Source organism: Microcebus murinus, chromosome 10, assembly GCF_040939455.1.
Source record: "Microcebus murinus isolate Inina chromosome 10, M.murinus_Inina_mat1.0, whole genome shotgun sequence".
NCBI classification, from domain to species: Eukaryota; Metazoa; Chordata; class Mammalia; order Primates; family Cheirogaleidae; genus Microcebus; species Microcebus murinus.
The window spans coordinates 67,076,283-67,101,401 of NC_134113.1; the positions used below are offsets into that span (position 1 = coordinate 67,076,283).

Here is a 25,119-nt window from a genome sequence, read left to right on the forward strand (position 1 = left end):
AAACAAGAAAAGGACTTTGCTACTTCACTGAAACAAGTGATTATGTTTGTTAAAATCTTATTCCTGCAGGGAAAACTGTCAAGCTTCCATGTGTAAAAATAACCACTCAACCTGAGAGACCCATCGGTGCCTCATGATTTTAGTCACTAGTTTTAGAAAATGTCTAGGTTTTAGGTTAAAAAAACATACACACACACACACACACACACACACACACACACACACACACACACATACACACACATGGTTGTCCCTCAGTATCCATGGAAGATTGGTTCCAGGACCTCCTACAGATACCAAAATCCAAGGATGCTCAAGTCCTCAGTGTAAAAATAGTGTAGTATTTGTATATAACCTATGTACATCCTCTGTATACTTTAAATCATCTCTAGATTACTTATAATGCCTAATACAGTGTAAGTGCTATGTAAACAGTCATTACACTATATTGTTTAAGGAATAATGACAAGAAAAAAGTCTGTACATATTCAGTACAGATGCCCTTTTTTTTTTTTTAAGAGACAGGCTTTCGCTATATTGCCCAGGCTGGGGTGCAGTGGCCATTCACAAGTGCAGTCATCACACACTACAGCCCTGAACTCCTGGGCTTCAGCCATCCTCCTGCCTCAGCCTCTTGAGTAACTGGAACTACAGGCATATGCCACCATGGCTGGCTTTTCCTCATATTTTTGATCTGAGGTTGGTTGAATCCATGGATGCAGAACTCCCTGATATGGAGGGCTGACTATCTATCTATCTATTCAGTTGACCCTTGAGCAGTATGGTTTGAACTGCTTAGGTCCACTTATATGTGCATTTTCTTTCACCTCTGCTACCCCTGAGACAGCAAGACCAACTCGAACTCTTCCTCCTCCTCCTCAGACTATTCAATGTGGAGTTGATGAGGATGAAGACCTTTATAATGATCTACTTAATGAATAGTAAAATATATTTTCTCTACCTTATGGTTTTCTTAATATATTTTTCTCTAGCTTACTTTATAGTAAGAATACAGTCTATAATACATACAAAATATGTGCTAATTGTTTATGTTATCAGTAAAGCTTCTAGTCAACAGTAGGCTATTAGTAGTTAAGTTTTCGGGGAGTTACAAATTGCACATGGATTTTCAACTATGCAAAGGTCAACCCCTGGCCGGGCGCTGTGGCTCACGCCTGTAATCCTAGCTCTTGGGAGGCCGAGGCGGGCGGATTGCTCGAGGTCAGGAGTTCAAAACCAGCCTGAGCAAGAGCGAGACCCCGTCTCTACTATAAATAGAAAGAAATTAATTGGCCAACTGATATATATATAAAAAAATTAGCCGGGCATGGTGGCGCATGCCTGTAGTCCCAGCTACTCGGGAGGCTGAGGCAGAAGGATCACTCAAGCCCAGGAGATTGAGGTTGCTGTGAGCTAGGCTGACGCCACGGCACTCACTCTAGCCTGGACAACAAAGTGAGACTCTGTCTCAAAAAAAAAAAAAAAAAAAAAAAAAAAAAAAAAGGTCAACCCCTGCATTGTTCAAGGGTCAATGGTAGAGAGATATATATAACTTTGGTTCAGTTTACATTTCACTAAATTATGTTTCATTCTGGTTTAGGGGATCATCTATTTAGCTTCATACCAATATTTAAAAATATACCACTAAAGCCTTTAAGGTCTTTTCTATGATTCTAGAGCTGCAGTGAATATTTATTAATAATTAATGTTAATAATAATATTATACTAATAATAATATAATAATAATATTAATATTCATAATATTAATATCAGTAGCCTCTAGCCACTTGTGGCCATTTAAATTTAATTAAATTGAATTCAGGCCAGATGCAGTGGCTCATGCCTGTAATCCCAACACTTTGGAGGCTGAGGCTGAAAGATTGCTTGAGGCCAGGAGTTCAAGACCAGCCTGGGAAACATAGTGAGACCCCCGTCTTTACAAAAAATTTAAAAATTAGCCAGGCTGGTGATGTGTGCCCATAGTCCCAGCTACTCGGGAGGCTGAGGTGAAAGGATCACTTGAGCCCAGAAGATGAAGGTTACAGAGAACTAGGATCACACCACTGCACTCCAGCAATACCCTGTCTCTGATTAAAAAAAAAAAAATTAAATTTAGTTATTCAGTAGCATTACTCACATTTAAAGTGGTCAATGGCCACAGGTGGCCAATGGCTACCATATTAGTCATAATTAGACTAGATATAGACTATCTCCATCATTGCAGAAAGTTCTATTGGATAGTGCTGTTCTCTAATGCACGGGAAACTAAGTGGCTAATAACCCAATCCATTCAAAAGCTTTAGCTAGTCATACAGTTATACTACCGTCACTCTATTCCCATCAGCATTGTTCATTTAGAGTTTAATAGTCATCCTCTTTCAGCTAAATGTAAAAAGTGCAATTCATAAAGTCCTAATTGTGGCCCCTATAAGAACACATACATACTAAAGAGAAAGGCCTCTTTTTCTCTACATCACTAGAAAAATTTGGCCTAATTGAGAATCCTGTTAAAAGTGTGATGATTTAAACTAAGTATTTTTACTATAAATGATTTGTGATTTTGATCTTCCTTTGTTCAGATGATCAAGTTGATTGCAGCGTGCACACCTTTTCCACATGATAAAAATATTCCCTAGGCTTTCACCCAAGAGGTTTGGACCTAGTCCTAATAATTACCTTTTTTTAAATGCTCAGTAGTTAATGCATGCTGCTTCTACAGGCATGACATCATCATCATTAACATTAAAGATTTTAGTAATGACTATTGTCAAATAGATGGTCAGACAGGTTTGAGACTATCTCTTGCTTTGAGACCACATTATTGCAGAATGTCTAGGAGGTGAACCACTACGTCCTGGGTAAACAGCAATGCCTAACCCAGGGAACAAGCAGCTTGGAGGAGAACAGAAAATATAGAGCATCGCAGTTAGCATGATGAGAAGGGGGAATATTTTTTATCCTGTAATGTGTGTTATGGCTCCTTGTGACAGTGGCAGTTTTGTGTTGTCCAAAGCCGCTGCATAAAAGTGTCAGATGTACCTTTTGGGGTGAAAGCAAAGAACAGGTTGGGGCAGGTGTCATCCTATGAATAGCCATGCCCATGAACATAAGATGAACTCTTCACTGCTTTTAACATCATTTGCAAAGTTTCTAGGAATTTACATTTTATAAAATTTCCACCTCTTTTACTACATTCTTTTTTCATGTGTGTATTTATCTTCTTGTACATGTTGAAAAAAACTGAAGAATAATTATGCTTGTGGACAAGGATAAATATGCATTTAAGGCAACCAACACCGGTTAGATATCCTAATTAGTGTGACAAGAGACCTGGTGAGCAACCAGGGATTTGATAAGTTTGCTAATTACAACAACTTCTACAAACAGCTTCCAAGCCATAGCGTGACAGTGTGCAAAGATGCTCGTCCATGAAAGTGTACAAACACCACACAATTTTCTCACACCCCGTAGCTATTCAATACTGCAAGAGGCTCTGGGTCTGACTTAGAATGAAGTGTAGTGGAGAGGAATGTGCTGCTGTGGGCTGGTCTAGCTACACGGCTGGATGGCAGAAGTAGAGGGCCTTTCGGGAGCTTTCTCAGACCTTCACTCTTCCCCTTCTTCCTCCACGCTAATGGTGCAATCTTAATGCCCAACTCCATTAAGACGGCCATCCCAGCCTTGCACCCAGCACTGCCTACATTATTTCACACAATACAACAACTCTGTGAAGCTAGTAATGCAGATGAGGAAGCCGTGGCTCACAGTGGTTAAGTGACTTTGCAGGTCACACAGCCAGGAAATGTGAGAGCCAAAATCCAAACCTGGACTTAGCAGAATCCAAAGTCTATGCTCTTTTTCTTTGCTTTTCACCAACTACCAATTACAGGGATAGACACCTAAAAGGGCTCATAGACCTGAATCTATAGATCTGTAGGTATATCTGAGCTGTTTTTACTCACAACACTTTTTTTTTTTTGAGACAGAGTCTCACTTTGCTGTCCAGGCTAGAGTGAGTGCCATGGCGTCAGCCTCGCTCACAGCAACCTCAAACTCCTGGGCTCAAGCGATCCTCCTGCCTCAGCCTCCTGAGTAGCTGGGACTACAGGCATGTGCAACCCATGCCCAGCTAATTTTTTTCTATATATATTAGTTGGCCAATTAATGTCTTTCTATTTATAGTAGAGATGGGGGTCTCACTCCTGCTCAGGCTGGTTTCAAACTCTTTTTTTTTTTTTTTTTTTTGAGACAGAGTCTTGCTTTCTTGCCTAGGCTAGAATGAGTGCCGTGGCATCAGCCTAGCTCACAGCAACCTCAAACTCCTGGGCTCAAGCAATCCTTCTGCCTCAGCCTCCCGAGTAGCTGGGACTACAGGCACGAGCCACCATGCCTGGCTGATTTATATATATATCTATATCTATATCTATCTATCTATCTATATATATATATATATTAGTTGGCCAATTAATTTCTTTCTATTTTTATGGTAGAGAGGGGGTCTCGCTCAGGCTGGTTTTGAACTCTTGACCTAGAGCAATCCGCCCGCCTCGGCCTCCCAGAGTGCTAGGATTACAGGCGTGAGCCACTGCGCCTGGCCTCTGCATTCAGAATTGAGCTCAGTTCTATACTTAGGTCTCTTTCCCCTATTGCAAAAGTCCTAACAAAATCTGTTTTCACCACTTTACTATTCAGTTATGGTTTTTTGGACAGTGGATATAGTTCCAAAAAATAATTTTGAATAAAGAGTGAATGCTGTTAATAACCATAGTAAACTGTAATTATCAGTGCAGAGCCTGTGGCTTTCCTTGCTGGTGGGAGGCCCAAGGATCACAAAGATCCTGTCAAGGAGATCCTAAAGCCAGGTTCACAATCTTGCCAGTAACCATCTGCACTTCTTCACCAGGTTTTTCATTAAAATCTATGGATGTTAATAAGATTCTTAAAATTAAACAAGAACTGACCAAATGAAGTCCAGATGCTAAGTCATTCTTTTCATTTTTTAATTTTTTTTATTTATTTTTTTTGAGACAGAGTCCCACTCTGTTGCCCAGGATAGAGTACTGTGGCATCAGCCTAGCTCACAGCAACCTCAAACTCCTGGGCTCAAGCCATCCTTCTGCCTCAGCCTCTCGAGTAGCTGGGATTACAAGCATGCACCACCATGCCCGGCTAATTTTTTCTATATATTTTCAGTTGGCCAATTAATTTCTTTCTCTTTTTAGTAGAAATGGGGTCTCGCTCTTGCTCAGACTGGTTTCAAACTTCTGACCTTGAGTGATCTGCCTGTCTTGGCCTCCCAGAGTGCTAGGATTTTAGGCATGAGCCACCGCACCCAGCCCAGAACATTATTTTTTTTTTATCTTACTAAGAAACTTATTTTTTCTTACATTATTTAAATAAATATATTACATACCTTTTTTCTTAGCTTTGGCATAATGAAATGGAACTAGGAACTTTCTGACACCTTTTGACTTTTCACACTCTTTTTTCAAAATGGTTGAAGAATAGATGATACGAATGTGTTGGTTGATCTCTCTATCAGGAGAACTCAAAAATTCTGGGTAATCATCAATCTGGAAAAAAAAGAGATTAATTGATCTCATTGAAGACAAATACAACTGCTTACCTATTCTGGGATAATAAATCCCCCGAAGCTAAGGGTAAGTTTAAAGTGCGTTCATTTTTTTTTTTTTTTTCTGTTTTCTCCACTAGTCTATCTTTCCTCTTCTTGTTGTTAGGCGTCCCAATTCTTCCTTTGTTTGTCTTAGTCCTTGCTAAAAATATGCTCAGCAACAGAACCCAAGAAACTATTTACACTGTAGAACTGCTGAATAAATAGTAACAGTGCTTTTATTTGTTAAAATATATCCCTCCTCACTTCCATTTTAAATATAGATTTTTTTTTTTTGAGACAGAGTTTCACTCTGTTGCCCCTGCTAGAGTGCCGTGGCATCAGCCTAGCTCACAGCAACCTCAAACTACTGAACTCAAGCGATCCTCCTGCCTCAGCTTCCCGAGTAGCTAGGACTACAGGCATGTGCCACCATGCCCGGCTAATTTTTTCCATATATTTTTAGTTGGCCAGTTAATTTCTTTCTCTTTTTAGTAGAAACGGGGTCTCGCTCTTGCTCGGGCTGGTTTCGAACTTCTAACCTTGCTCGAGCCGCCCGCCTCAGCCTCCCAGAGTATTAGGGTTACAAGCGTGAGCCACTGCGCCTGGCCTAAAATAGATTTTTTTTAAAGGGGTTTAAATGAAGATTTTTCTATGCAGGAGACAATGTCCATTTACAGATTCTGTGAATGCAAATATCTAGGTTTAAATTATTGGAAATGTTCTTCTCTCCAAAGTGCTCTGTTTTCTTTTCTTGATTAAAAGGGAAAAGGTCTCATAAACACTTAAGACTTTTATATCTTCTCTTTAATAACCTACTTCCCTTTTTATAACAATCAGCAGTAGCATCTGATTGAAAAGTTAGGAGTAAGACAGGTGAGTTGGTGAGTGCCTGTAGCCTCAGCTACTTGGGAGGCTGAGGCAAGAGGATCACTTGAACTCAAGAGTTGAAGGCTACAGTGAGCTATGATGATGCCACTGCACTCCAGCTTAGGCAACAGAGCAAGAACCCATCTCTGAAAAAAGAAAGACTTTGAATTGAGAGAAAAAATATTAGTCAATATCCTATTTAGTTTATCCATCCAGATTGCATATGCTTTTCATTGTCTTTGAACCATTTCATAATGCTATAATTTGCATAAAATTTTTGTGATTTTTAAAAATATATAGAAACTTAAATTTTCTATGTGATAAAGTTATAACTATCAAATTTTATCCTAATTCTTTCTTTTTTTCCTTCCTTCCTTCCTTCCTTCCTTCCTTCCTTCCTTCCTTCCTTCCTTCCTTCCTTCCTTCCTTTCTTTCTTTCTTTCTTTCTTTCTTTCTTTCTTTCTTTCTTCTTTTTTTTTTTTGGAGATGGGTCTCACTCTGTCACCCAGGCTAGACTACAATAGTGTGATTATAGCTCACTGTAACCTCACTCTCCTGTTGCCCAGGGTGGCCTTGAACTTTTGGCTTCTTGGCCTCAAGTGATCCTCCCACTGTGGCCTCCCAAAGTGATCAAATTATATGCATGAGCCACCTCACCCAACCTATTTCTTCCTTTGATATATGTCTAGAATGCAGCAGGTCAAGGTGGCTTAGGCCTATAATCCCAGCACTTTGGGAAGACAAGGCAGGAGGATTGCTTGAGGCCAGGAGTTCAAGACCAGCCTAAGCAAAATAGTGAGACCTCATCTCTACAAAAAATAAGAAAAAAAAATTAGCTGTGCATGGTGGTGCACATTTGTAATCCTAGCTACTCAAGAGGCTAAGGTGGGAGGATCACTTGAGCTCAGGAGCTGGAGGTTACATTGAGCTATCATCATGCCACTGTACTCCAGCCTGGGCAACAGAGCAAGACCCTAACTCTTATTAAAAAAAGAAAAAATAAATGCCACCCTGAAGTCATGTAAATATTCATCTATATATTATTATCCATTTTCTGCTGCTATAACAGAATACCACAAACTGAGTAATTTACAAAGAACAGAAGTTTATTTGCCTCATGGTTCTGGAGACCGAGAAGTCCAAGAACATGGTGCTGGCATCTGGCGAGGGCCATACCACGGCAGAGGTAAAAGGGCAAGCAGTGGGTGAGACAGAGAGAGGAAATCAAGCTGAACACATTCTTTTTATCAGGAACCCTCTCCTGAGATAATAGCATTAATCTGCCCTCATGAGCTAATCACTTCTCAGAGGTCCCACATCCAATACCATTCCACTGGCAATTAAATTTCAACATGAGTTTTGGGGAAGACATTCAAACAACACCAACTTCCTTTACAGCTTCTTCTTTTACATAAATTCTCCAATCCCTGTGAAATCCATATGAGAGTATTCTTAGGACTTTGATCTAACTAGTTGTGACTCCAAGTGTACTTAGTATTAATCTGATGAAAATTATGCTTTAAGTAGAGAATGAGTGCAAATAAGTAGGTAAATATTTATGAATCAAAGTGCTTATCAGCTGTTTCAGAGGAACAAAGTATTTATAATAATTTGAATAATAATGACACAGTTTATGAAACACAACACATAGATCATCTTATATAATCCTTACGACAAACCCATGAGGTAGTTATTACTAACCCTATTTTGCAAACAAGGAAACTGAGGTTCAGAAAGAGTTAAGTTCACAAAACTAGCAAATGGTAGAACTAGAATTATAAGACATGCAGTCTGTCTCCAGAGCCAATTTTATGAAACCAACTAAGATTAAAGACCACATCTCCACTAGGAGTCAGAGTGGGAATTTTATCTTGGGGGGATAAAAGGTTTTCTTCTAAAAGCAACAGTGGGCAGGGCACGGTGGTTCACGCCTATAATCCTAGCACTCTGGAGGCCGAGGCAGGAGAATTGCTCAAGGTTAGGAGTTCAAAACCAGCCTGAGCAAGAGCGAGACCCTGTCTCTACTAAAAATAGAAAGAAATTAATTGGCCAACTAAAAATATATAGAAAAAATTAGCTGGGCATGGTGGCACATGCCTGTAGTCCCAGCTGCTCGGGAGGCTGAGGCAGGAGGATTGCTTGAGCCCAGGAGTTTGAGGTTGCTGTGAGCTAGGCTGACGCCATAGCACTCACGCTAGCCTGGGCAACAAAGTGAGACTCCGTCTCAAAAAAAAAAAAAAAAAAAGCAACAGTGGAACCCAAACAGTAATCAAGCAGCTGGATTCACTATTATGTCAGAGTTTCAACCACATTATGATAATTCCTCTAATTCCTTTGTTTTGAAGGAAGTAGAGTCAGACCTCTTTTTTAGTTACAGTAATCATCGAACTTGGTAAACTTCGTCATTCAAGAACACCATACCTTCCTTCAATACTCGATAGCCAGGTGTGGTGGCACACCTGTAATCCTTTGGAGGTCAAGGAGTTTGAGACCCTGTCTTTAAAAACAAAACAAAACAACCAAAAATACCACTCTGGTAGCATTCATATAAAGCATTCATGTAAATTTTTTCCATATTCATTGGCACAGAAACATGTCCATGATATACTGTAAACTGAAAATAGCAGATTACAAAACAGTTTGTAGAGTATGGTTCCGTGTGTGTGTATTAATACACAGAAAATAGTTTGGTATGTTGTACATCAAATTTTCTTGTGTGTGACTAGCTGTGGTTATCTCTGGATGGTGGGATTATAAATATATATATATATTTATATATGTTTTTAATTCTAAGAATGATCTACATGATATGATAGAGGCAGCTGTTTGGCTGATTTGTTTTGTTGCTGTTTTCAATATTTCAACCAGTGATCCTGGCATCTCACAGTCATAAAACACAAATATGTGCATTCTTCCCTGAAAACTTGTCACCAACGAACTGGGGGGCTGGAGGGCAATAAGGATAATGTCTAACATGACTCATGAAGATAGTTTATGTTTACAGCAATCTAACTTTTTTTTTTTTTTTTTTTTAAGACAGAGTCCCGCTTTGTTGCCCAGGCTAGAGTGAGTGCCCTGCCGTCAGCCTCGCTCACAGCAACCTCAAACTCCTGGGCTCAAGCGATCCTCCTGCCTCAGCCTCCCAAGTAGCTGGGACTACAGGCATGCGCCACCATGCCCGGCTAATTTTTTCTATATATATTAGTTGGCCAATTAATTTCTTTCTCTTTATAGTAGTGACGGGGGGTCTCGCTCAGGCTGGTTTTGAACTCCTGACCTCGAGCAATACCGCCCGCCTCAGCCTCCCAGAGTGCTAGGATTACAGGCATGAACCACCGCACCTGGCCTAGCAATCTAACTTTTAAAGAGCCATTTCTGAGGGGAGGGGGGAATGGGCATTTATTGAAACCTTAAAATCTGTACCCCCATAATATGCCGAAATAAAAAATAAATAAATAAAGAAATAAATAAATGAGAAAACAAAAAAATAAATAAATAAAGAGCCATTTCTATACACCCCGCAAGGCCACCATCACTGTAAGGAGGTGACAGATGATTACACTGATTGCTGTCACACAGCCAAGGGGACACATTTGTGTCTGTACAAGGAGAGATGATGACAGATGTGATAAAAAGAAAGTAGCTATGAATAGTGGTAGTGCCAAAATGATCTATCACTTTTCATTTCCTTCATTCTCTCTCATTGGTTCATTCAACAATCATAATCTCAGTTGCAAAGCCTATGGCTACAAAATTGCAAACAGATCAACATTCTTACAAAAACATTTAATTCAACTTGGACTTGAATTAAAAGCACAAACTGTTAAAGAGAGGAAGGTGGTATCTTCCTCTTTCTCTTTTTTATTTGCTTTTGATAAAGATCAGGACATACTACCCCAAAATATGGCACCTTGCCATGCTGAATATTTTAAACTGAAGGAATTTGAGGAAGGACATGTACACAAAGGGCTTTTTGACCTTCCCCTGAAGCAGGTCATAAAATCCAGGAAGGATTTTCTGACTTTCCTTTGAAGCAGGCTAAAGACCCTCATGTGAAAATTGCCCTCTCTCTAACCAGAGGAAAGGAACAGGAATGGAAACAGCCTAAACAGCCTTGCTCGGTTTCCCCCAGTTCAGCGCACTTGGCTCATACGGTTTCTTTGTCCCAGCATATTTCTCCATGACTTTCCACTCTTCATCAAGCTTAGCATAAAAACATCCAGGTTTAACCACTTCTTAGGGTCTTCATTTCCTTATGAAAATGCCTGCGTTACATAAAACTTACATTAAATACATTTACATGCTTTTCTCTTGCTAATCTGTCTTTTGTTACAGGGGCCCCAGCCAAAGAACCTAAGATGAGTAGAAGGAAATTTTCCTTCTACTAAAAGTCTTTTTATAAAGATCACAGCATATTTGTGAAATGTAAGAGGACCTCCTAGGAGCTAAACAAGCCAAATTTACACATCTGTGGGAGGTAAAGAGTTTTCTGGAAGCTTCTCCACTGTGAGCACTGAACAGGGCAAGAAAGCTTAGTCCAAAGAACATGCTTCATTTTAGACATAGTATTATTCAAAAAAATTTTTTGCATTTACATCAGAGGCATCTTCAGAAAATTTAAAAGGCAAAACCTCCATTTTACCCCAAAGCATGAAAAGATAGATGATAAATAGAAAAATAGATAGATAGGAAGGATATTTTAATGGCCCAGTGGAATTATTTTGTTTAAAATTTTCTAACTTCATGTCTTAAAATAAGCTCAAAATATTATGAGTAAAATTCTATTTTGTAAATGGATATTTTGCTTATTTAGGTTGGGAATAAGATTTTTCATTATTTCATACAGAATTGAATTTATATTTTTAGGACTGTTTGTCAGAGCTGAAAGAGCTGCTTTTATCAAGACCCTATTTAGCACAGGTAATATCTGAGTAATATCTACGTGAAAATAATTTATAAGTCCAAATCAGGACACTAACATTTTTTTCTAAGATTTGCTGACAAAAACTTTTAATATAATAATTAAATCATACTATTTATATATATTTGATGAATCACCTCTTTCAATTATAATTGCATAAGATTGTTACTGACCCAGTGCTATCCTTGTATGCCCCACTAACATAAATAGTAACTTTAGCTGTCTTTTCTCATTAGAAACTGAGGCTGGGGAAGTTGGAGTTATTTGCAAATGGCCTCCTAAATTCTCACTCCCAGTCAATATTATAAAAATTCTCTCAAACAATGCCTAAGTTATAGCACTTTCTAATATTTGGCCTGACTTTCTTTGCCTCTAAGGAAGGTACCAACTATATAACCCCTATCACTGGTGGTTTGGAGCCAAGTGGTGCACCAACTGTTATTCTCCCAGTAAAATCTGGCCCTTGGGAAAAATCTAAAACAATTATGTTACCTTTTCTTACCTGGAAAAAAAGGAAACCATACTGGCTCACTAGTCAGGTGCACCTTCTCTCAATCTGTGAGGCTAAAAGGATAGGAAAGCATGCAGGAAAAGGTTAACTCAGGAGGCCTGAGTTGCTCAAACCCTGAACTTCTGAAAAAAGGCCTGTCTTCAGGACTGGCCCTTGACTCACTCTGGGGAGATAGTCTCTGAGCCTTGGAATATTTTGCCCACAACAGTGTTTTTGTATGTCTAAGACCTTGGGCCATCCTGTACCAGTTTGACCAGTAAGTCTATCCTGACAATGTGATTTATGGCAACCCTCTGTTTTTTGCTCAAAGATGCGGGGCAGTGAAGAGGTGAAGGGGCTGGAGTCTGAGTGGCCGAAGTCAGTAAGTTAATTATGCAGGTGCTGCGTGTCTGACCGCCAATAAAAACTCTGAACACCAAAGCTTGGGTGAGCTTCCTTGGTTGGCAATACTTTGTACATGTTGCCACATGTGGGTGGGAGAATTAAACATGCCCATGCTACCCCACTGGGAGAGGACACCTGGAAGCCTGTACCTAGTTTCTCCTGGATTTTATCTCATGCACCTTTCCCTTTGCTAACTCTAATCTGTATCCTTTCTCTGTAATAAATGCAACTGTGAGTGTAACAGCTTTTCTGAATTCTGTGGGTACTTTTAGTGAATCGGCAAGCAGGACAGTGGGCTTGGGAACCCTCTACACAGTAGGACAACCACACCCAGGCAGAAGGCCATTGGCTGTCTAGACTACTTTGGTCTGCCTCCTTTGGGTACTACACGGCCTTATCCTATCCCAGGCTTTAAGTCAGAGAGGGGCCAGTCCACCTTCTTCTTCCAAGGACTCAAGATTCTGATTCTTGTGGCCAGATTCTCCCAAGCACGAATATGGGGAAAAGAAAAAAATTAAATGTTCCAACTATGTCACATAGGATATAAGAACTCACACTTATTGAGTGCTCAATACATGCTCTTTTTTTTTTTTTTTTGAGACAGAGTCTCACTTTGTTGCCCAGGCTAGAGTGAGTGCCGTGGCGTCAGCCTAGCTCACAGCAACCTCAAACTCCTGGGCTCAAGCAATCCTGCTGCCTCAGCCTCCCAAGTAGCTGGGACTACAGGCATGCGCCACCACACCCGGCTAATTTTTTCTGTACATATTAGTTGGCTGATTAATTTCTTTCTATTTATAGTAGAGACCGAGTCTCGCTCTTGCTCAGGTTGGTTTTGAACTCCTGAACTCAAACGATCCGCCCGCCTCAGCCTCCCAGAGACCTAGGATTACAGGCGTGAGCCAATACATGCTCTTTTAAGTGCCTTATAGGTATTATCTCACTGAATCCTCATAAATCCCATGTGTTGTTAAAACCATTTCCATTTTATAAGAGAATACAAGGAACCTAAGGCTCAGAGAGTTAAGTTACTTGCTCAAGTTTCCACTGCTACTAAGTGGCAGATCAGAGATTCAAAATGAAGCTTATACTTGTACACAATACACACAATAACTTCTTAACTTGTACACAATAACACACAAAATATAAAACATACAGATATCAGGAAACTAAAATACTATGGGTCTAAAAATAAAATTGCTTTTATTATGAGATAGGACAATGTCACAATAAAGTGGATTTTTCTATTCTCACTATGAGACAGTGTTTAAAGAGAGTTACTCTACTACAGAAATATGATTACTATGATAACAAATGTCACACACAACACTCAAAAATTCCAAATTTCCTAATTACTGAATTGGCCCATTATGCTCCAGTGGCTCTTATTTCTTATGCATTCTCATAAATTGTCCACCTGCGGAGTTCCTGTCAAAGAGGAAACAGGAAGGAGAACTTCAGCCTACCAAAGCCTAAAAAATGAACTTAACACAATGTACACAGGTCAGGATTAAAATCGCTTAGAAATCAGATTCCTGAGGGGACAGTATTGAAGTGTCCTAAAGGAAAGCCATCAGGCAAATAGCAATCTAATTAACTAACATAAATTATTCTAATTAAATTTTTATGGACCAATTCATTGTTTTGTGCTCTAATTGTTAAGTACATTATCGCCAAGCTAGGTAATCACAGTTGACACCTTGACAGAAATTTGGAAGGATGGGGAAACTCTCTGAACCAGCAGACTGGAAATCTGACTTTTGCTGTGGCCTCCACTACGCACTATCAGAGTGACTTTGGTCCAGTTACTTAATCTATTTTGGCTTTGATTTCCTCATGTAGAAAACAAGGAAATAAAGAATAGGTTTGAACTCTCTTTTAACTTGAACAAGGTTTGTTTTTTTTTTTTTTTTTAATATAAAACTATATTATAACTTTACAATATTAAAACTTTTTTTGTTTTTTTTTTAAATTTCTCTGGCCCAGAGGTTTGTATGATACAATATTAAAACTTAATTGTCTGGCCGGGCGCGGTGGCTCACGCCTGTAATCCTAGCTCTCTGGGAGGCCGAGGCGGGCGGATTGCTCGAGGTCAGGAGTTCAAAACCAGCCTGAGCAAGAGCGAGACCCCGTCTCTACTATAAATAGAAAGAAATTAATTGGCCAACTAATATATATATATAGAAAAAATTAGCCGGGCATGGTGGCATATGCCTGTAGTCCCAGCTACTCGGGAGGCTGAGATAGAAGGATTGCTTGAGCCCAGGAGTTTGAGGTTGCTGTGAGCTAGGCTGACGCCATGGCACTCACTCTAGTCTGGGCAACAAAGTGAGACTCTGTCTCAAAAAAAAAAAAAAAAAAAAAAAAAAAAAAAAAAAACTTAATTGTGCTAATGCTTATATTCAGGAAATGTATTTATATGATCAGAAAGAACCAGATGGGCATCTTTGCAAAGATGCAGACAAAGAGCATCTGCAGAGCCTTATTTTTGAGGATGAGGGTTTATCTACATAGCTCTGTAATTACCTGTGCATTTCATTAAGAACATTCCTTATGAAAAAATCCCAAAGAATCTATACTTTGTGAAAGATACTGGCACTAGCAAACCTACAAGAAATACTAAAGGGAGTCCTTTGGATTGAAATAAAGGAACTTAGGGAGTAACTTGAATGCAAATAAAGAAATGAAGAACATTCTTAAAGATAACTACATAGGTAAAAATAAGAAAGTGAAAATGTATTTTTGTTTGTAACTCTTTTATGTTTTATATAATTTAAAAGACAACTGCATAAAGCGATAACTATAAATCTGTGTTAATGGACACACAATATAGAAAATGTAATTTGTATGACAATAGCAGCACAAAGGAGGGAGAGCTATATAGAAGCAAAATTTTTGTACCAAATTTTTACAAATTAAGATGCTAATTATAACAATTCTAAAATACTTAGGCAACCACAAAAGACTCTGAATAGCCAAAACAATCTTGAGAAAGAAGAACAAAGCTAGAGGCATCACATTTCCTGATTTCAAAATATATTATAAAGCTATAGTAACTTAAAAAGTATGTCACTAGCATAAAAACACACATATAGACCAATGGAACAGAATAGAGAACTCAGAAATAACCCTATGCCTATGTGGTCAATTGATCTTCAACAAGGATACCAAGAAAATACATGGGGATAGAATACTCTCTTCAACAAATGTTATTAGGAAAACTGGATATCCATATGCAAAAGAAAGAAACTGTACCCATATCTGCTTACACCATATGCAAAATCAACTCAAAAAGGATTAAATACTTAAACATTAAGACCTGAAACTGTAAAACTCCTAGAAGAAAATATAGGCGGAAAGCTTCATGACGTTGGTCTTGGCAATGATTTCATGGATATGACACCAAAAGCACAAGCAATAAAAGTAAAAATAGACAAGTGGGACTACACGAAACTAAAAATCTCTGAACACCAAAGGAAATAATCAACATAGTGAAAAGGCAATCTACAGAACAAGAGAAAGTATTTGCAAACCATGTATCTGTATCTGGGTTAATACCCAGAATATATAAGAAACTTCTACAATTCAACAGCAAACAAAAAAAAGAGTCAAATAATACAATTTAAAAATGGGCAGCAGGGCATGGTGACTCATGCCTATAATCCTAGCACTTTGGGAGGCCAAGATGGGAGGATTGCTTGAAGCCAGGAGTTCGAGACCAGCCTGGGCAACATAGCAAGATCCTGTCTCTACAAAAAGAGAAAAATTTCTACAGGTGACACACACCCATAGTCACAGCTACTCGGGAGGCTAAGGCAGGAGGATTGCTTAAGCCCAGGAGTTTAAGGTTACAGTGAGCTATGATAATGCCACTGAACTCTGGCCCAGGCAACAAAGCAGAACCCTATCTCAAAAAATAATAATAATGAATAAAAAAATAAAAATTAATTAAAAAACTAAAAGGACTTGAATTTCTCCAAAAAAGACATAAGACCAGAACTTATAGGGCACACAGAATCTAAAGTATTTGTTGTTGGACCTTTTACAGAAAAAGCTTGCTGACCTCAGGAATAAAAGGCATTTTCAGAAGAGAAAATAATACAAGTTGCTATAGTAGACATAAAAATATGAAGGAAAAAAAGTCCAGCTTCAGGGAAGGGAAAGCCCTGGATGAAATATAGTCACACAGACAAGTGCTTAATACATGAAATTAACTTGAAGCTTCAAGACTGGAAGTTTGGAAGAAGAGGATGTAGTATCAAATAAGAACGGAAACCACCTCCCTTGTAGAAGAGGTAATAATGGACATTTTAATAATGGGTACTTTCAGGCCAGGCGCAGTGGCTCACGCCTGTAATCTTAGCACTCTGGGAGGCCAAGATGGGTGGATCATTTGAGCTCAGGAGTTTGAGACCAGCCTGAGCAAGAGTGAGACCCCGTCTCTACTAAAAATAGAAAGAAATTAATTAGCCAACTAAAAATATATAGAAAAAATTAGCTGGGTATGGTGGTGCATGCCTGTAGTCCCACCTACTTGAGAGGCTGAGGCAGAAGGATCGCTTGAGCCCAGGAGTTTGAGGTTGCTGTGAGCTAGGCTGATGCCACGGCACTCTAGCCTGGGCAACAGAGTGAGACTCTGTCTCAAATAATAATAATAATAATAATAATGGGTACTTTCAACTTCATCACCCTGTCCTTCCATCATATGCTAAGTGTCATCTATGTGTCTGGTGATATTCTACACGGTAAGCACACACATCTGGAGATGGCTAGACTACGTGGACTATTGCATTCCAGGAGCTTCACAATATATTAAGTCCTATAATAAAAGCATGAACAAGCTTCTGCTCAAGCACAAAAGAAATAGTTTTTGAGTTAAGATCAAAAGAGTTAACATATGTAAAGTGCTTAGAACAGCGTCTGGCACATAGTAGGCATTCAATAATTGTTAGTTATAATTATCTAGCTTGCTTAATGAAGAAGCAAGCTGCCCGTGAACATGTGTTAATAGGATGGACCAAGTTCTTTCATTCATTACACAATTCTTTAAGTGCCTGCTGTGTGCTGGGCCCTGTGCTGCATGCTAGAGAAACAGTCCAAATCCTCAAGGAGCTGTCAAGCCAGTGAGGGGGGGAGGTGGGCAAGCCAGCACACTGACAGAAGAGAGAGTAAGTGTGAGAAATGTATGGAGGGTGCATGCACATGATGCCATGGGAGAAAAGAGATGGGAATCTGGCCTGGTTTGGGGAGTGGGTAATCCATTCATGTGGCTGGGAGGGCCAGTGTGATTAAGTAACAGGTGGGAAGGAGAAGGGGAGGTCATGGCGGAGGGAACAGCTTTTGCAAAGGCCCAGAGGAAGGAGGATCTGGCACAGCCAGGGAACTGAGTGTTCTCTCTGTGGCTGAAATGCAGGGGGGAACTAGATGAAGAGCAAGGCTGCAATTTGAGCAGGGATTGGAAGATGAAGAACCCTGTCCACCAGTTAGGATGTTTGGGTTTTAACCTTGAGGGCAATGAGGATCCACCGAAGGGTTAAGTACATCATATGATCCAATTCAAGCACTGCAAGAAAAAAATCCGTTTTCTCAGCAACTCTACCCTGGTTCCATTATTTAACTGTAAATGCCATATTCAGCTCTAAGGACTGTTTATTCACTTTAGCATTTGCTTGGCATTCTTGTTGCCCTTTTTTTCCTTCTAGCCTCCCCTCTCATTTGGCCACTCCTTCGCTTATTAACATCCTAAACGCTTGATTAGAAGATTTTAGGGAGAATGAGGAAATGAACCTAACTCAATCCATTCTAAATAAACCCTAGTGGAGATAGTTAGCTAAAGGTGGAGTTTTTGGGCTTTTTTTAAAAATTCCATCCTCTATGGATTTTAGTTTCATTCACTCTCATCTCCATTATCACGCATAATTGAGACTTGGTGACTGGTCATTCCTAGATCTTATTTTTAAATGTTTCAGTCATCGAATATGAATTTCAAATGGAACTCTCTCAAGGGCAAACAGAGAATATTACTTTTTAAAATTTTGAAACATGAAAAATAGTACAGAGTGTCATGAACACCTCTGCACCTCCAGCCAGGAAATACTCTGCCATGTGTGCTTCAGATTTTTAAAAAGTTAAGTCCCTTACGCTCTCCTGCCTGAACTCACCATCACTCCCCAGAGGTAACCACTCACTTTAATGTTAATCATTAATGTTTTCAGACTGTTGCTAAATATATATGTATCCCTAAGTCATGGAGTATTTTGGTCTATTTTTATATTAATGGCATCATATTGTATATAGCTTTCTGCAACATTTTTTTCCACTTAGTATTATGTTATTGAGATATATCTGTATTGGTACAAGCGGATCTAATTCATTCCTTTAATTATTATAGAGTATTTGTTTACTCATTTTACTATTGATAGATATTTAAATTTGTTTCTATTATAATGTTGTTATAAATATTCTTGAACATAATATGTCAAGATTATACAAATTTGGGGCATATACTAAGAATGGACATGTTAAATAGTAAGAGGTACACAACTTTATTAGATATTGCCAAATGGCTCTCCATAATAGTTGTACCAATTTATGCTCCATCAACAATCTAAGGGACTTCCTAATTCTCTACATCTTACCAAACACAAAGGTCTTACTTTTTTTTTTTATTTTTTATTTTTTTTGAGACAGAGTCTCACTTTGTTGTCCAGGCTAGAGTGCCGTGGCGTCAGCCTAGCTCAAGCAACCTTAAACTCTTGGGCTCAAGCAATCCTACTGCCTCAGCCTCCCAAGTAGCTGGGACTACAGGCATGCGCCACCATGCCTGGCTAATTTTTTCTATATATATTAGTTGGTCAATTAATTTCTTTCTATTTATAGTAGAGACAGGGTGTTGCTCTTGCTCAGGCTGGTTTCGAACTCCTGACCTCGGGCAATCTGCCCGCCTCTGCCTCCCAGGGTGTTAGGATTACAAGCGTGAGCCACTGCACCCAGCCAGGTCTTGCTTTTTAATGTTGCCAATCTGATGGCTATGAAATAGTGTCTCTTTTGTTGTTTTAACTTCATTTTCCTGATTATAAAGGAAAGGACAAAACATTTATTTTTTATGTAATGGACACTTACCCCTCTTCCCTTCATAATATAGGTAAATATGATGATAAAATGTGAAAAAATAACTTGATTTTTAAAAAAATGCTATAACTGTAAATCAACCAATATAAGCTTTGTCATTCATTATGTATTTACCCATTCAACTAATAGATATTGAACTTCTCATATTTGCCAGGACCAGTTACAAAAATCACTAAGATATTGAGCCCAGCTGATTATTAGGCAGAGTTAAATGCTCGAAGAGACAAAAGTTCACAACACATGCCTGGAAAAATAGCATTGATCCTTCAAGAGTCCTTCTTCTGCAAAATAGTAACAACTTGCACTGATTACTTGTTCTGACCCATTCACTGTGCTAAATGCATCACATGAGATCTCATTTGATCTTCATATTGTGAAGATATTGCCTCAAGAGGTAGCTACTATTATTTTCTCCATTTCATAGATGAAAGAACCGAGACAAACAGGTTAAGTAGTTTTTCCAAGGTTGCGGCAGGCCTGGAATTTGAAGCAAGGCAGTCTGACTTCTGAGCTTGTGCTCTTAGGCACCTTTCGCTATTCTGCCTCCTTAATCTATTCTCCCCTGGCCTCTCCTTCCACCTCTCTAACCAAAGTCAGAACACACTTTGTGGTCTCAGAGCATCCTAGGAATGCCTCTATTGGAGATGCTACTGTTTTGAATTAGTTTATTATGTTCAAGTGACTGTCTCCTCCTTTAGAAGAGGATCATATTATTCTCTTTAGACTGCATAGCACAAAGTAGGTGTTCAATCATATGTCTGAGTGAATAAATGAATGCTATGGGCTCACCAAGGATGAAAGAACTGATTATAAATGTGACAATCTTAACTACCTTGAAGGAAGATAAAATGTACACTCAGGCAAACAGGCCAGGCTGTAAAAAGTATATTCGTTGCCAGTTCTAGAGGCACCTTGGAGCCTGGGATGGTTACAGAGAGGATATTCACTGGGAGAGTGGTGAAAGCACAAGGAGAAAGAGGGGCAAGGGCTGCTAGAGTTGATAGATTTTTTTTTCCCCTGGAGTTGATAGGATATCTCTGAAGAAGAATGAATCTATAGGAAATCCATAGACTGTTCTAGGTATTTGTTTGCACACTTAAAAAATGTGTCTAACCTTAGAGGGCTTAAATAGTATTTTTGGTTTTTGTTTTGTTTTGTTTCTGTTTTGAGACAAGGTCTTGCTCTGTTGCCCGGGCTAGAATGCAGTAGTATCATCATAGCTCATTGCAGCACCTTATACTCTTGAGCTAAAATGATCCTCCCGCCTCAGCCTCCCAAGTAGCTGGGATTACAGGTGTAAGCCACCATGCCTGGCTAAATATTTTATTATTTTTTTGTAGAGGCAGGGGTCTCACTATGTTGCCAAGGCTGGTCTCTAAAACTCCTGGGCTGAAGCAATCTTCCCACCTCTGCCTCCCAAAGTGCTGGGATTATAGGTGTGAGCCACCACGCTTGGCCCTTAAATAGTATTTTGATGTACACAGCTAGAGTAGAACTCTAGAGAACTCTTTCAAAAGTAAATTTAGAAATATAAATATAAGGCTGGACGGTGGTGGCTCACGCCTGTAATCCTAGCACTCTGGGAGGCCGAGGCGGGCGGATTGCTCCAGGTCAGGAGTTCGAAACCAGCCTGAGCAAGAGCGAGACCCCGTCTCTACTATAAATAGAAAATTAATTGGCCAACTAATATATATATAAAAAATTAGCTGGGCATGGTAGCACATGCCTGTAGTCCCAGCTACTTGGGAGGCTGAGGCAGGAGGATCTCTTGAGCCCAGGAGTTTGAGGTTGCTGTGAGCTAGGCTGATGCCACAGCACTCACTCTAGCCTGGGAAACAAAGTGAGACTCTGTCTCAAAAAAAAAGAAATATAAATATAGAAAATGTCAACCTTTTATAAAATCTCTGCCTAAGCAACCTTGGAAACCCCTTCTTTGAGAAGCTTATCAAACACCTACTGAGATCTCCAAGTGCACTTGAAGATAATTTTTTTTGGAAGGGAAATCTTACTTATACCCTTCTCCAAAACATGTGCTGACTCTGGACTAAGTTTTTGTATATATATATATATATATATTTCCTCCGTATTTTGTGTTTATTTTTTTACCCCTTAAGTGTAACTTCAACATATGACAAAGGGGAATGAGGAGGGCTGAGGCCCAAAGGCATAAAGGACTGGTTTGCTAAGGGACTTTATTGAAATTCAGCAACCATGTGACAGTAAGAACAAAGGCAGAAAGGGAACCTGAGCCAACTGAAAGTTAAATAACAGGACAAACTTGTAGAGTAAAATGAGAAAACCATTGAGGATAGAAAAGGATGTCTAAAAAATTGGCCTTAGAAAGAGGACAGCACCCTAGCAGCAAAGAAGATTAAATAGTTTATATTTCAAGGAAGAAAGGACTGGTTCTAAAAAACAAAGCTGCCTGGCCCCGACATAATATAACTGAAGTGACTGAATCTGCATGGGTAGGAGGATGACCACATGTGACATAACACAATTCAGGATAATTCTACACATTGTGGTACTGAGTAAGCACCTAGTGTTCACAGAGGATCAGTAGCCAACTACCTCTGTGGTTATTCACTGATACCAGGTAAAGCAATTCTGTGACACCCATTTTTCATGCACCCTATGGAGCTTAATACAAGTCACTGAGCTATTATATAACAACCTTAGAACTATTTCCTAAAAGTTCAGAAAAAAATGATTGTTAAGGCATTTGTGTTTGGCACAGTTATATTTGTTTATCACTGAAACAATTAATTTTTTAAAAGAGTACCCATTTTAAAACACCATGATAGGAAATACTTCTGTATTTGTCTCCTATGGCTGTTGTAACAAATTACCACACACTTGGTGGCAGTAAACAACACAAATTTATTCTCTTACAGTTTTGGAGGTCAGAAGTTCAAAATAGGTCTCTATAATAGTGTCAGCAGGACCTTCTGGAAGCTCTAGGGGAAAATGTGTTTCTTTGCCTTTCCCGGCTTCTAGAGGCTGCCCACATTCCTTGGCCCCCTTCTCCCTTCAAAACTTCTAAAGGCGGCCGGGCGCTGTGGCTCACGCCTGTAATCCTAGCTCTTGGGAGGCCGAGGCGGGCGGATTGCTCAAGGTCAGGAGTTCAAAACCAGCCTGAGCAAGAGCGAGACCCCGTCTCTACTATAAATAGAAAGAAATTAATTGGCCAACTGATATATATATAAAAAAAATTAGCCGGGCATGGTGGCACATGCCTGTAGTCCCAGCTACTTGGGAGGCTGAGGCAGAAGGATCACTCAAGCCCAGGAGTTTGAGGTTGCTGTGAGCTAGGCTGACGCCATGGCACTCACTCTAGCCTGGACAACAAAGCGAAACTCTGTCTCAAAAAAAAAAAAAAAAAAAAAAAAAACTTCTAAAGGCTGGGCAAGTCTTTTCATGCTGCATGCATTACTCTGCCCCTGACTCTTCCTCTGCCTTCTTCTTCCACTTTTAAAGATAGGATTACATTGGACCCATCCAGATAATCCAAGTTAATTTCCCTGTTTTAAGGTCAACTGATTAGCAACCTTAATTCCATCTGCAACCTGAATTCCACTTTGCCATGTAACATAGCATATTCACAGGCCCTGGGGATTTAGGATGGGGTTATCTTTTGGGAGTAATTATTCTGCCAACCACAACTTCCAAAGTTAAACTATATTGTGCAAGATGGGCATTCAATCTACCAACAATGTTGAAAGCTTAGATTGGTTCAGCACATTTATAGACATTACACAATCTTCTTTATGCCTGAAAGATAAACCTCACATATAGAAAGCATGACCAAATTCATTGGTATGCCTTTTTGCAGGATTCTTGACTTGAGGGGCCTAGGGGTCTTGCCACACTTTTCAGATTGTGACAGCTTAAAAAGAAAGATATATTAATATAACAACTACTGAAATATATACACTGTCTCTTTTGGGGGGAGGGTAACAATATCCTAAAATCATTCATTCTTTGTCAAAACAATAAATGTACACTGAAGACACAAGAAAAAGCTGAACATTTAAAATTTTAAAAAACATTTGGTAAAAGAAACTTTAAAATTTTTAAATTTTACTTCAAGAGAATGGAAACAGTGATTGTAAGGAAACAGGCAAGGTTTTACTTCCAACTTTTACTCAAAAATAAGCATATACATTTGCACAGTGATATTAGCCCAGAGAGGTTTTTAAGTAGGAAAAAATGTCTTGTTTTTTTTTTTCATTTAGTTTTATTCTTTCCTTACAGATGGGTTCAAAACAAGCTATGATTCTCTCAGCACAACAGCTCCATCAAGAGTCTTGCCAGACTTTTCCTTGGGGAACGGAGACACTCAGGCAAGAGAAAGAAAAAAAAAAAAGAAAAGAAAAGAAAAAAACGAGGCGAGACACCTGTCCCCAGTGGAAGAACACACCCAGACAGCAGCTCAAACAAAGGGAGCCAATTCTGGGGTGCCGGGGGAGGGGTGTGGTAATTGGAGAGGAGACTGGGCTTCCAATCTGGTGTTGGTTTGTAAGGTACATCTATTCCTGGACGAAAGGGATACAGTAGCAGCATACTAAAAACTGGGATACAGCTATGCCAGATTGTATCTCCCTCGAGGCTCAACTCTGATGACACTCCTTCCAGGAAGTTTTCCTAGCATGCTCTAAACCCAGTTTGGATCAAGTGAGCTGCCTGAGATTGCAAGACATCCTGTGCTCATCTCATTAACGCATTCACTCATTCATTCATTTATTCTTTTTTTTTAAATTTATTTAAAAATTTTATAAATCCTTTTTTTCGTTATTTTTTTGCACCCAGCCCAGCACAAAGCCAAAGCATTCATTTATTCTTTTTTTTTGTTCCATTTACTTTTTTATTTTTATTTTTATTTCGGCATTCATTTATTCTTAATGAGCACCTAACATGCTCTGAGCACTGAGGACAAAAAAGTGAACAAAGCATAACAGCACTCAACACATGGCATTTATTTGCATTGGTGTTGGCTTCTGGGGTCTCCTACAGCCGCTTCCAGAAAGCGGCCCTATTTCGTTTTTGCATCCCTTGGGTCTCCCACGTATTGGGTGTTTAATAAACAAAGGAATGCCTTTAAAGGGTATTTTTGATGGGGAACTACGTTCTCAAACCTGTAGCCCTGTCAGGGAGGAGGGGGAGATGGGTGGATGAGCAGACGCAAGAGAATGGGGAAGGCATCTTTATTCGGGGTGCACACGGCAGTCCACAACTTTCCTGTGCGGCTGCCGGTTCTGAAAGAAGCTAAAGGAGAGTGCGGGAGTCCCGGGCGGGATGGGGAAGGTCTGCCTCCCCCTCGGCGCGTGCGCGAGGGCCGGGCCTGGGGGCCGAGGACGGGGGCTCTAGCTGCGCTCCGAGCCCGCCCGCGCGCGCTGCTCACCAGGTCGATGGCCACGACGTCCCGCAGCGCCACGGCCCGCCTGATGGACTTGGGCGGGTTCTCGGTCAGGTAGATGAGCCGGTCGCTGAGCACCACGTACTTGAAGGTGTGGTTCTCCGAGTCGGACACCACGATGCACGGCTCGTAGGCGCGGACGGCGTCGTAGACCTCGGGCGGCAGATGCCGCCGCAGGAACGCGTCCAGGCGGCCGTTGGCGCGCGCAGGGAAGCCGGACCGCGCGGGGGTGCCCATGGCCCGCGCCCACGGCCGGCCGAGTGGCGGGGCAGCCAGCC

The 25,119-nt window shown here is 40.0% G+C and overlaps 1 protein-coding gene across 1 annotated transcript in view; it reads right to left on the bottom strand.

Moving 5' to 3' along the window:
- Positions 1-25,119, bottom strand: part of C10H12orf56 (chromosome 10 C12orf56 homolog) — a 78,709-nt gene extending 53,590 nt beyond the window's left edge. The window contains exons 1-2 of the mRNA XM_012782380.2: positions 24,827-25,119; positions 5,414-5,573 (exon numbers count right to left, since the gene is read on the bottom strand). Coding sequence (XP_012637834.2) covers positions 5,414-5,573; positions 24,827-25,078 — 412 coding nt within the window. The 5' untranslated portion in view covers positions 25,079-25,119. The remainder of the gene's footprint in view (positions 1-5,413; positions 5,574-24,826) is intronic.